Source organism: Mesoplodon bidens (genome assembly GCF_964165515.1).
Source record: "Mesoplodon bidens genome assembly, contig: HAP1_SCAFFOLD_345, whole genome shotgun sequence".
Lineage (NCBI taxonomy): Eukaryota > Metazoa > Chordata > Mammalia > Artiodactyla > Ziphiidae > Mesoplodon > Mesoplodon bidens.
The window spans coordinates 356,176-370,015 of record NW_027672538.1 but is presented as its reverse complement, the minus strand read 5'-3'; the positions used below and the strand labels follow the sequence as shown (position 1 = coordinate 370,015).

Below are 13,840 nucleotides of genomic sequence, written 5' to 3'. Positions count from 1 at the left end.
TTCCAGACTTACCTTCCAGACCTTCCAGACACCTGGCTGCTGCAAAATTCGATGGAGACTCCTTGTGGAACAGCAGTTTCGCATCTCTTGGGTCTCTCCCTATCGTGATCATGCAGGAATCAAGTCTGGCTGTGCTATTCCTTATCATTGTCTGTCACCCATCTGCACCATGCTATTGAAAAAGTAGTTTCCTTTCCCCCAGAAGGTTGAGGCTCAGCTACAGGGGTAATTCTCCTGGGCACACAGTCATTATTTAGGCCGACTCAGTGACTTCAACAGGCTTAATCATGTGATCAGGTTTGTTGCCAGCTGCATAATGCTCCCACATGTGTAGATAGAGCCGCTCTAGTTCCATTGTGTATTGTTTGGTGTTGAACAGAGGGCTAGATGTTCTCTGCTTCCAGACTTTGCCACGAATTTTCTTCAGGTATTCGAGATCAGTTCCCAGTTTCACAGCTATCTCTTCATATTCTTGCCGATTTTTAGCAATCAGCTCAAGACAGCCTAAACAAGTGAGCTGGGAACCTGCAACTCGGGAAGCAAGAGTCTCTCCTGGCATAGTCACCATGGGGGTCCCTGCCCAAAGGACATCCATCCCTGTGGTGTGGCCATTACAGAGTGGAGTGTCCAAGCAGACATCAGCCAGCTGGCCTCTCCGAACATGTTCCTCTTTAGGAGCAACAGGGGAAAAAATGATACGGTTCGGGGGAAGGCCCATATTTTGTGCGTACTGTTGAATATTAGCTTCTCCTGCTGCTGGAAAACGCAACAGCCACAGTACACTATTGGGAACACGCTTCAGAATATTTGCCCACATCTGCAAAGTAGATGGGTCAATTTTGTATAACTGATTAAAGTTACAGTACACAATGGCATCTTCTGGTAACCCATACTGAGAACGTGTGGTTACAATAATGGTACGGGGAACCTCCTCTCCAGTGGCAGCCTTATTGTTGATCAGGGTAGTTGCCAGGCCATTGCTAATACTGAATCCATTTATTGTAATCTGAATTTGTCCTCTGTTAATCATTTCAATAACTGCTTCTGCAACAGTATTCATAGGAATGACAGGCATATTAAGAGCTGTATTACTGCTGTCTGTGTTGTCTTCTCCATCAGGACATTTCATCTTGACTATTTGCACATCTGATAGACTATCAAGAAATGCTTGGAGGCCGATGCCATTCAGCACAATCCGATTGTCATAAATGTGCCCATTGGACTTAAAATCGATGACGGCTTTTTTCTTCAGGTGCGGGAACATATTAGCATGATCACCAATAAAGAACGTATGGGGCATATAAGCCAGTTTCTCAGAATACTGCTCAGCAACTTCAGCAGGTGACGTTTCCTGATCAGTGATGATATAATCCATGAAAAGCACGCCACTAGTCCCAGGGTACCCCAGCCACATTGCCTGAATAGGAGCTGGCCTGAGAGCAAAGAGTTCATTTCGAGCACCCCTGGTATAACCATTCATATTTACAAGGATGTGTATACCATCTTGATGGATGCGATCAGCTGCTTTCCCATTGCATGGAATCTGAGAAAGATCAGTGAAATGATTGGCTTCTGCCATCACCTTCGCTCGGAAGTTTGTGCCATCATGTGGGCTCAGGGCATGACAGAATATCTCAAATTTATCAGAATTGTGAATGCCTGGAATAGACTGCATAAGGTGAGAAGTAGGATGGTTCCCAAAGTCAGAACTCACGTATCCTACATGCAGTCGACCGTCACTGAGCTTCAAGTCTTTTGGATGTTCATATGGTGGTTTATGAAGGGCACTTATATTAGCCAAGCAGAGGTTCCCATGCCTCTCAGCAATAGCCTTCCTGAAGCCATGAGGAAGAGGATAGAGCATACTATGATGAGGCTGCACAGAAGGCAACCTATTCTTCTCCAACTGGTCAGCCACAATGCTGACCAACTTCTTCATTCGCTCATCATAGTCTGTCCAATCACAGACAACCTGCAGGCAATGAGCCAAATTACAATAAGCGTCAGGAAAATCAGGTTGAAGCTTCAGAACAGTGCGATAAGAAGCAATTGCTTCTGGAATATTCCCTGAATCCTGGTGAATGGAAGCCAGATTGCTGTGGGCATCCGCAAATGCAGGGTTGATCTGCACGGCACGAGTATAACACTCTAAGGCTCCCTGAACATCCTGCATATCCCATAGAGTGTTTCCCATATTACAGTACGCATCAGCAAAGGTAGGACTGATTCGAATAGCCTCCTTATAATGCATCAGAGCTTCGTGCAGTTTTCCCTGCTGCTTCAATACACTTGCTAAATTTGAATGGGCATCAGCAAAGTCTGGGCAGAGCTCTAATGCTTTACGATACAAGCGAACTGCCTCTTCACTGTTTCCCTGTTCTCCTTTGATATTGGCTAGGTTATTCAGAGAGTCTGCATGGCGGGGACACAGCCGGAGAGCTGTATGATAACAATCTTCTGCTTCAGCAACACTGCCCTTCTCTTTGAGAGCGTTGGCTAGGTTGCAGTAAGCATCAGGGAAATGTGGTTGCAATTCAATAGCTCGCCTGTAGGTGTCTATTGCCAGATCCATCAGGCCTTGCTCATAGTATACACAAGCCAGGTTGCCATGTACCACTGCATGATTTGGACTCAAGCTTAGGGCACGAAGGTAAGCTGCCACAGCTCTGTCAAAAATCCGTGCCTCATTGAAGACATTTCCTAAATTGATATAAGCATCCAGAAAATTGGGGTCAAGGGTGACAGCCTTTTCAAAGTGATGAATTGCAAGCCAAATCTCCCCTTGTGCATTGAAAACACAGCCAAGATTACTCCAAGCTACTGCAAAGTTCGGTTGCATCTCAATTGCTTTCAAATAACATGCCTTGGCTTCTTCTAAGCCACCCAGGGCTTTGAGCAGGTTCCCCAGGTCACTGCGAACACAGTACAAAGAAGGATTGTACTGAAGAGCAGAGACGTAAGCTTGTACTGCTCCTTCCATGTCGCCTGCTGCTACCAAAGCGGCTGCCAGGTTAATATAACCATCGATGAAATCTGGTTTGAGACGCAATGCATGCCGGTAATGCTCAGTTGCTTCCTGCAACTGCCCTCTTTCCTTGTACACATTCCCCAAATTCGAATAGGCTTCTGCCAGAAGAGGGTTCTGTTTAATTGCCAGAGTACTAAAGTGGGCAGATCTGTCCAGCCTTCGACACTGGAAGTGTATAGATGAAAGTAATAAAAGTACACCAGTATTGCCTGGCTCTTGTCTCCAGAGCTGCATGCAGTGTCTCTCAGCTGTCTCAAAATCTCCTGCCTGATATTCTCGATGTGCCAGCTCAGCTAACCCTTGGAAGGAAAGCATACGTTTCGTTGGTTCTGTGCTGTCGGCCACGTTGCCCACGGAAGACGCCATCTGGAGCTTCTGGAGAGAGTGAAAAAAGGGAGTAATTGAGTCCCGCTGCCGCCACTACTGGCAAGAATGTTTCTAGTGGTAGCAAACACGAGCGCAGCAGCCGTACCACTGCTTTGGCACGCTTAAGCAGCGGCAACAGTTACAGGCACCGAACCTTAGGAACTATGGTTGGCCATCTACCTCTCATGCTCTTGAAATCTTAATTCTTAACCCTGCCCTCTTCCTCCATTTTTCTCCTAATCAGGGAATAAAAATTACCTATCCATTTGCCTTAGAAGAAATCAAAAGTCAGTAGGCCAAACACTTTTCAAAATATTGTTTTCTGTCCAGTTGGAAATGAAATACATGATTGACTTTTCTTCATCATTCATATAGTCAACGTGGAGAACATTAGGGCCGTGAATTTCAATACAGTAAGATGAGAAAATTTTAAATTGGCCTTCCCAAACCACTAATAAGTAACCGATGTTGTATAGAATGCTAAAATCTTAGAGACTGAGTTTGATATTTTAAAAGTTCTGCAAACATGAGCTAATTTCTCCTCATCAAATTTCTCATGCCTCAAACCTGAGTATCACTTTTTAAAAGATAAATTTATTTTTATTTATTTATTTATTTTTATCTTGGCTGCGTTGGGTCTTCAGTGCTGCGTGCAGGCTTTCTCTAGTTGCGGCGAGTGGGGGCTACTCTTTGTTGCGGTGTCCGGGCTTCTCATCACAGTAGCTTCTATTGTTGTTCCACAACTCTATGGGTTCCTTTTTAGGTCCTACGAAGAACCCTAGAAATTAGTTCATGTCATTATAGGTTTTTGCAAAATTGTCAAAAGTGAGATATTTTTATTTCCATCAGGTAAGTCCAGCGTCTATTTCTTTGTCAATTTTCCTTCTATCATATTCTGCTATGTTGGATCATATTGGATTGGTCACAGGCTTTCTTGAAATCTGGCTAAGGAGATGTTTTAAGTGAGGCTATTATGTGATTTTCAGACACCACCATATGTAACTGACTATATAATATCCCATTACAGGAATAACTTCCAGTACTCTTACTGACTACTCTACTGACTTAACTAGCACAAGACACAGAAGCGTAAGGACAAAAACCACCTTACAATATAGCCATGTCTTGCACTTCACAGCTCTCAAAGCATGTGCGTTTGAAGAAGAAAAAAAGAACTGAAAAGTATAAAACCAGAAGTTATTCTGTGGAAAATTATTTCAATCATCAGGCATGTGAAGGATAAGTCAAAGATTCAGTTTTCTTCAATGCTTAGTCAAAACGGAAATTTCCTTCTGTCAAGAATATACCCCAGGGCTTCCCTGGTGGTGCAGTGGTTGAGAGTCTGCCTGCCGATGCAGGGGACACGGGTTCGTGCCCCAGTCCGGGAAGATCCCATATGCCACGTAGCAGCTAGGCCCGTGAGCCATGGCCACTGAGCCTGCATGTCTGGAGCCTGTGCCCCACAACGGGGAGAGGCCACAACAGTGAGAGGCCAGCATACCGCAAAAAAAAAAAAAAACCCAATATACTCCAGGGGCTTCCCTGATGGCACAGTGGTTAGGAAGTCACCTGCCAATGCAGGGGACACGGGTTCGAGCCCTGGTCCGGGAAGATCCCACATGCCGCGGAACAACTAAGACCGTGTGCCACGACTATGGGGCCTTCGCTCTAGAGCCCGTGAGCCACAACTACTGAGCCTGCGAGCCACAACTACTGAAGCTTGTGTGCCTAGAGCCTGTGCTTTGCAACAAGAGAAGCCACCACAATAAGAAGCCTGCACACCGCAACAAAGAGTATCCCCCAGTCGCTGCAACTAGAGAAAGCCTGCGCACAGCAACGAAGACACAACACAGTCAAAAATAAATAAAGAAAGAAATAAAAGAATATACCCCATCAATAATGTGTGTAATGGAATGGTGTCAATGAGTATTTTATCAGAATTCCTGTAATGCACAAACCTATAGCAGTACTGAAATCAGTAATGCATTTATAATAGTAAATATTTATGAGGAAGTAATCCATAGAGGTTTTCTCAAAGTTAACAATGAACATTAATGCGACATTATCAATAATAAATTGTGATGCTGAAATAAACTTTTCTAAACTATTAATAACTAAAAGCAAACTCTAATCAACCATGTGAAAAGAAATCTATGTCTATAAACTACAAAGTTTATTTCTTACAATTTTATTTCTAAAACAGGAGGCAGTTAAAGAATATATAGCTACAAGAGTGGGGAAAAAGTTTTATAGAGACACATCTGGCAGTAGTTAATTTTCAAATGTCATTTTTCTAGATTTTGTGACACCTATAGTATTGATATTTCAAAGCATTTAACAAATTGTAATTTGAAGATTTGCTACTTCCAGGTAGAGTAAAATATTTTGAAGCAAAACAACATTTCCACTGAGAAAAATTTTAAAAGCCAAATAAAATAGTCAGCATTCAATCAAAAAGTTCTAGACATACCAAGAGATAGAATCATATGACTAAAATTCTAAGAAAAGAACAGATAATACACAAATATTTATATAAGATATTGTGTATATTTATCAGGAAAAGTCTTTATCAAGAAAAGACTTTTAAATCATCAAAATTAATATTACATTTTATTTATTTGTATATTTTATTTATATATAGATATTTAGATATTTATATAAAGAACTTAAAGTTAAAGCTCTAGTTAAGGCAGTGACAAAAGCAGTAGCAGTGGCAGTGAAAAGAAATGATTATATTCAAGGATATTTTGTCAGTAAAAGTCCAAGATCAAATGTCTGACTGCATACATGGGATGGATAGACGGTGTGGGAAAAATCAAAGTTAACTATAGAGGTTCTAGTGAAGATGGGGTTGCCATCCCCCAACCCAAGGGGTTGCTATCATCCCCAAGGTCTAGGAGACTCAAAAGGAAGGTCATGGTCGAGGAAAAGTTAATTGCTGGGAAAATAAGACTCCCAGTCTCTCCAGCTCCTTACACTAGTTTTTTTTTAAACATCTTCATTGGAGTATAATTGCTTTACAATGGTGTGTTAGTTTCCACTTTCTAACAAAGTAAATCAGTTATACATATACATATGTCCCCATATCTCTTCCCTCTTGCAACTCCCTCCCTCCCACCCGCCCTATGTCACCCCTCTAGGTGGTCACAAAGCACAGAGCTGATCTTCCTGGGCTATGCGGCTGCTTCCCACTAGCTATCTATTCCTTATACCAGTTTTGTTTTTCTGCTCATATACGTAGCAGCATTTCATTCAAGGGGAAAGTCATTGATCTGACTGGTCAAATTAAACACCATAGTTCAAGGCACATTTACAGTGGTTAGTTCCTCCACAATTTAGAAAGTAACGTTCACAATTTCCCTCTTCCTACACTGTGGAACACATTGGCCATTCCTCCAAAGTTTCCACTCCATAGAGTGGACCAGAGATGACATTAGCCCAGAACTGAGAGCTTGGCATGAGATGGTGTCAACCCCACCTAGAGCTCTGGCATAAGTTATGACCCAACCCAGCTCTACAGAGAGTTCTGCATGGAATCTTGTCTCAGCCATAATAATGTGATTCTGTTTTTCATTTGGTTTGCTTCTTTGCTTAACTTTCCCTGGCCACTCTGACAAACAAAATTTCAGGCAATCCTGGGCCACTCACTAACTTTATTCCATCTAATGTTATCCAGATTCCCAAGAAAATTACTAACTATAAAGGGGGAAATTTGGAACATGGTGAGTTTTAGGTGCCTGAAATATACAGGTAACTGAATCCAGTTAAGTAGCAAATTATTTGGATCTCAAATATGCCAGTAGAAGAGCAGACTAAGCTCAATTTAATGTACTCTTACTGGAGACACATGTAAATTCTGGGTCAGTTTTGAAAATGTTAAAAGCACATAGCTGAGATTAAAAGAAAGAAAGGAGCACCTGCATGTTTCAGAAAGTAACAGAGAAATTAAATCCAGAGAAATAAGAGCAGACTGATGTGTATGCGTTCTGTTCCTTAGTAGAGGCCTTATGTACATAGGGGCTGGAGCTAGAAATCTAACATTACCTTGAGGCCAGGAATTTAGACTCAGGATGGAACAATATGGAGAAGTTAGTACAGATATCCTACAGAACTTTCATGAGGAACTGCTTAGTCCATTAAGAGGGCCAAGGGAGGTGGTGAGGAAGATTGATATCTCTTGAAAACCTTCAGGTACAGAAAACATCAGCACCTCTGAAAAGTAGGCCTGTCCTTCCCAGAGTTGTGATGGCCAGGTTGTCACTAACCTGTAAGGCCCTGTATGAATCAGAAACTGCAAGGAGAGGAATTCAAAGAAAACCAGATGCAGGATGGGTGTGGCAATAAATCCTAGGACCCTATCAGAAACAAAATTAAAACCACTCTAGAGGGAAATTTTAACAAACCAGGGCAGAGAGTATCCTAACCAGAATAAAATAATAATTCTGAGGAAGTTCCTTTACTTATTTAAGTAAGATTCAATGCATTTCCATGGCCAGGCCCTTTAGAAGAATTCTAAAACATATACAAACAATTCATTTACATCTTATATATCCCACCATCCAGAGCAAAATTCACTTAAGAACTGTACTGGTGGAAATTGGGCAGCACTATGGAGAAAATAAAATGTGTTTACCATCAAAAAACATGAAGGTAAGAAAGATAATGTCTAATTTTTTAATTATCCTGTGGTTTCTTGAAATCTTTTGGAAACCCAAACTAGAGAAACCTAGGAGGAAATGAAGATTTAAATGTTTAGAGATTTATCAACTCATCTATAAAAGCTTTATTAATCTCTTCTTTTAATAACATTCCTGAGAGGTATAAATGTGTCCAGTGATAGGGTTGAATAAGCCTGAGAGAATTTCAATTGTTTACTATTCTTGGTCAGCTCTTAAGACCTTTCAGGAGCATCTTGATTTTCATGGCCTCATCCAACAAAAGCAGGATATTTTACAGAAAGTCCTGGGCCACTTTTCGGCTTGCTTTTGTGTTTATGCTTTTGGTTTTTTCACATCGGGCGGTACATTAGGCTACCTATTGCATACTCCCTCATTCATGCATGCATTCACTCAAACAATATTGACTGAGTTGAGACATTTAATTAACACTCAATAAATGATGTTTAGATGAATGAATGTGCTTTCTATCAAAGTAAGTGTAAGTACTGAGAAAAATTACAGAATGTATGATCCCAGCCCCACAAAAGCTTATAACTGTGTTGAGGATATAACATATGCTGATGAAATAAGTAATATATCATATTGGACAGGGTCTAAGTTCAAAAATGAGTTTTTATAAATAATCAGAGCCTAAGGAGCACAAAGAAGGGACAGTTCATTATGGCTTGAATCTATCAATAAATGTACATTTCAGATGAGATTTGAGATTGACCTCAAAGAAGAGGACTTAGATATATGAACAGAGAACAAAAAAGGCATGGTGATAGCATGTGCATAGATAGTGTGGCCAATATTTATGTTCTTCATTAAAGATAGTCAGAGATAACCCAAATGTAACTGTTTCCATGGGTCCATTCTCAGTATCCAAAGAAAACGGCAAATCCTATCTTAGTAAAACTAATGAAAAACACAGTCTTTAACAAAGAGATTGTGAAGGAAAGGGGGAGAGAAAGGCTTGCATCCCACACCACACAACAAAACTTATTGAACTATTTGTTTAATTGTCTCCCTCTGAAAATTTCCTCTCCCTCTCTCGGTACGCGTCTCTTCTCCCACATCTGACCACACTCTACCAGCCATCTTTCCAGATCTTTCCAGAACTCTCCATCCTAGTTTCATTAGGCCACAATTTAAACATCTCACAGGTCTCCAGGATGCATCCCCATCACTTATTCCACAAAGACAAACAAAGGACACTTCTCAGGATCACGTTTCTTTGAAGGAAGAGGTCATGAGGAGTGATTATAAATAATATAAGGTGGAGAGCAGTGACTTAAAATACCATTTTTCACCTTAGAATGTGAATACAGGGAACTTTGTGAAACTAGAAAATCTAGAAAGGATTCACTGATAATTATTTATGTTCAATGAATAAAATAAAATGTAATAATACGGCTGAACTCTGACAGATTCACTTTTTCAAAAGTTGCTTTCACACACTTTCACTATTGGGATGTTTGATAAACACACCTTTCCTTCTTTACTTTCTTCTTTCTTTGCAGATACTGGCACCAAACTTTCAAACAATAACAACCTTCCCATAAGTCCCTTGCCAGGCAAGGTTAAGGTATAACAATCCAAACAAAGTTTTGAAGAAGATAACTGCTTGAAAGCACAGGAAAAGAGCTGGGTTTCTCTTATTCAACAGTCACATAATGAGTAATGTGCGAATTGGTTTAAAAAGTCTCTCTGCATGAGGGGCTAAGGTTAAGATTAGAACTTCTGAGGCCAGAAGAGCAAAATGACTACAACAATCCACATATTTTCAAGAGCTGCCCTTTGGATGTGAGGCATTGATTTTTCCCACTATTTTTTCAGCAACCCAACTGGTGTCTTTATTAAACGACATAAGAGAATACAGTGTGGCCAAGAAGGCTTAGATTTCCTTAGCCCCAAGTCAGATATTCTCCAGTGACTGTCCACTCAAATGAAAAAGAGAGATTTACAAGAGGAAACTGGATACAACTGAGTGTACTTTAATTTTACCTGAATTATTTGTTTTGTTTTCAATTCTCCGCTGAAGTGCCTACATTAATATATCTTTAAGAGCATTTCCTTAAGTTGAAGTATTCATTCAGTATATTCATTTACTATAATTTAGAAAAGCCAAATGATTTAGACAAATTCATTTCTATATTGCCACAACAGTGTATTGTGAACTAAATGACACCTGGCAGTTCTTTACTCAGATACTAACTCAATTAGAAGGCAGAACAAGGATACCTACCCATTCAGGGAAGGATAGGTCACTTAGCCTCTGTAGCTCTCTTAGGTCTCTTATCATCACAGTAACAAATTGAAGACTAAAAACCATATGATTATCTCAATAGATGAAAAAAAAGCTTTTGAAAAAAATTCAATATCCATTCATGGTAAAAACTCTCCAGAAAGTGGGCATAGAGGGAACACATACCTCAACATAATAAAGGCCATATACGACAAGCTCATAGCTAACATACTCAATGGTGAAAAGCTGAAAGCATTTCCCCTAAGATCAGGAACAAGACAAGGATGCCCACTCTCACCACTTTTATTGAAGGTACTTTTGGAAGTCCTAGCCACAGCAATCAGACAAGAAAAGTCAATAAATAAAAGGACTCCAAAATGGAGAGGAAAAAGTAAAACTGTCACTGTTTGCAGATGGCATGATCCATAGAAAATCTGAAAGACACCATCCAAAAATTATTAGAGCTCAAAAATGAACTTGGTAAATTTGTAGGATACAGAATTTATATCTAGAAATCTACTGTATTTCTATACACTAACAGTGAACTATCAGAAAGAGAAATTAAGGAAACAATCCCATTTACAATCGCGTAAAAAAGAATAAAATACAGAAGAATAAATCTGCCTAAGGAGGTAAAAGACCTGTACCCAGGGAACTATATGACACTGATACAAGAAATTAAAGATGACACAAACAGCTGGAAAGATATACCATGGTCACGGATTGGAAGAATTAATATTGTTAAAGTGACTATCATACCCAAGGAAATCAATGGATTCAATGCAGTCTGTATCAACATATCAAGGGCATTTTCCACAGACGTAGAACAAATAATTTTAAAGTTTGTATGGAAACACAAAAGGTCCTGAATAGCTAAAACAGTCTTGAGAAAGAAGAACACAACTGGAGGAATCATGCTCCCTGGCTTCAGACTATGCTACAAACCTACAGTAATCAAAACAGCATGGTACTGGCACAAAAACATCGATCACTGGAACAGAATAGAGAGCCCAGAAAGAAACCCATGCACTTATGGTCAATGAATCTATGACAAAGGAGGCAAGAATATGCAGTGGAGAAATGTCTGGGCTTCATTAGGGATGGTTTCATCAATTAATTTGTTTTCTTAAATGGACCATACTTTTCCATGTCTTTGTATACCTTGTGATTTTTTTGGTTGAAAATTTGTCTTTCAAATATTATAATGTGGTATCTATGGAAATCAGATTCTCCCACTTTCCCAGGGTTTCCTGGGCTTTTGATTGTTGGAGGCTGTAGTAGTCTGTTTGTTTAGGGACCTTTCCAAACTATTTTTGCAATGACTGTTTTCCTTATCGTATGTATGCACCGAAGTCTCTGTTCCTTTAGTTCATGTTTAGCTAATGTTTTGACAGAGATTTCCTTGAATTCCTGCACCTAAAACAAACAAAAATAAATACACACAAGCACATCCACATGCACACCCAAAACCACACACCTCTGCCCATTGTGCAGATTGCTGGATCACTCCTTCAACATTTAGCTGACCTGCATTGAGTTCAGGGCTCAGCCCATGGTAAAAGCTTAGAGACTCCTCTGGTGTTTTCAGAACATGCATCTTATCTCGAGTATGCATGTGGCTTTCCTAATTTCTCTGGACACATGTGTACTTTTTGTAGGTTCTAATTTCCCAAAGAATCTCCCCCAACTTTGGCTCCTGCATCTTCTGTGGTCTACTGTATTTCAATGCACAGTCTTCTGCCCCAGCCATCTGTGCTTTGTTAGTTCAACTTGCACTTTTTTGAGCATTGACCGCTGCTTTTCCAGACTGTGTTCCAAGTTAGCTAAGACAGAGATAAGCATCTTGTGTCAGTCCTTCAGGTAGCTCCCAGACAGGTTAGAACAGATACACATAATAATCTGAGAGTACAGTCTCTTCTGCTCCCTCCTGAAGCAGGATTGAGGGTCCCATTCTAGGAATGGTCTGCTGTTACTTTAAGACTATCACTGCATTAAGACTCCACCACTTTAAGACCATCACTACACTAACAGTGGATGGGGCAAGGGCAAGTAAAAATGCCACAAAGCTTTCCTGCCATTTTCAAATTGCCTCTTCCCTGGTTCACTATGTGTTTGGTTGCTATAAATCTTTGGCTGATTTCAGGACTAAGAGAAACTCAAAGAACCCCACAGCAAAAACCAGTATAATCAAACTCTCAGAAGCCAAATGACACAGAAAGAATCTTTTCTCCCAAAGGAGAAAGAAAAAAGAAATTTGTTACAAAGCAGGGATCCTCAAAAAGATTAGAGCTAATTTCCTCTATGAAACCACGGAAGCAAGAGGCCAGCCATATTTAAAGTGCTGAAAGAAAAAAAATTGTCCACCAAGAATTCTATATTTGGCCAAACTGGTTTCAAAACGTAGGGAGAAATTAACGCATTCCCAGATGAACAAAGGCTGAGGGCATTTATTTTACAACTTCCTACCACTGCCCTATGAGAAATGCTAAATTGAACCTTCAGGTTGAAATGAAAGGACACTAGACAGCATCTCGAAGCTGTAGAAAGAAATAGAAATCTCCAGTAAAGATAAATACATGGGCAAGTACTAAAGCCAGTATTGTGTTATTGGCTTGTAGCTCTACTTTTTATTTCTTACATGATTGAAAAAACAAATGTATAAAATAATCATAAATCCATGTTATTGGGCTCACAAAGTAAAAAGGTGTAATTTGTGACAATAATAATGTAAAGAGGAGGAACAGAACTGTAGAGGAACAGAGTTTCTGTGTGCTACTGAAGTTGGTTTCAATTGAAATTATATTGTTTTAACTTTAGAATGGTAAATGTCATCTTCTTGATAACCACAAAGAAAATATCAATAGACCATATGCAAAAAGAAATGAAAAGGGAATCAAGAGTTCACCACAAGAAAATCGGCTAAGCACAGAAGTCAGTAATGGAGTAAATGAGGGGCAAAAAATGCATAAGACATACAGAAAACAAGCAGGAAATAGACAGAATTAAGTTCTTCCTCATCAGTAATTTTTGAAAAAGTAAGTGGATTAAGCTCTCCAATGAAAAGATAAACATTGGCAGAATGGACTTTAAAAACAACCATAATCCAAGTATATGCTGTCCGCAAAAATCTCACTTGATTTCAAAAGACACAAGTTGCTTGAAAGTTAAAGCATAGAATAAAATATCCCATGCAAATAGTAACAAAAAAGAAGGAAAGAGAGACAGAAAAAGAAAGGAAGGAAGGAAGGAAGGAAGATAGATCTGGGATGGCTATGTTACTATCACACAAAATAAACTTTAAATCAAAAACTATCACAAGAGGAAAAGGAGGCCACTATATGTTGATAACAAGTTCAATCTATCAAGAACATAGAACACCTATAAACATATATGTACCAAACAACCCCCAAATATGTGAAGCAAACATTGACAGAATTGAAGGAAGAAATAGATAGTTCTAAAATAATAGTTGGAGATCAATACCTTGCTTTCAATAGTGGAAAACACATCTAGACAGAAGATCAGTAGAGAGGTAGGGGG

General features: G+C 39.7%; 1 protein-coding gene across 1 annotated transcript; it reads right to left on the bottom strand.

Moving 5' to 3' along the window:
* Nucleotides 1-205: 205 nt before the first annotated feature.
* LOC308610075 (UDP-N-acetylglucosamine--peptide N-acetylglucosaminyltransferase 110 kDa subunit-like) lies at nucleotides 206-3,512 on the bottom strand. Its single transcript, XM_081259341.1, has one exon. It carries the CDS (start codon nucleotides 3,392-3,394, stop codon nucleotides 254-256), a length of 3,141 nt encoding a protein of 1,046 aa, XP_081115467.1. The 5' UTR covers nucleotides 3,395-3,512; the 3' UTR covers nucleotides 206-253.
* Nucleotides 3,513-13,840: the final 10,328 nt, after the last annotated feature.

Coding starts and splice junctions, on each gene's coding strand:
- LOC308610075 (XM_081259341.1), bottom strand. CDS start 3,394: ATGGCGTCTTCCGTGGGCAACGTGGCCGACAGCACAGAACCAACGAAA.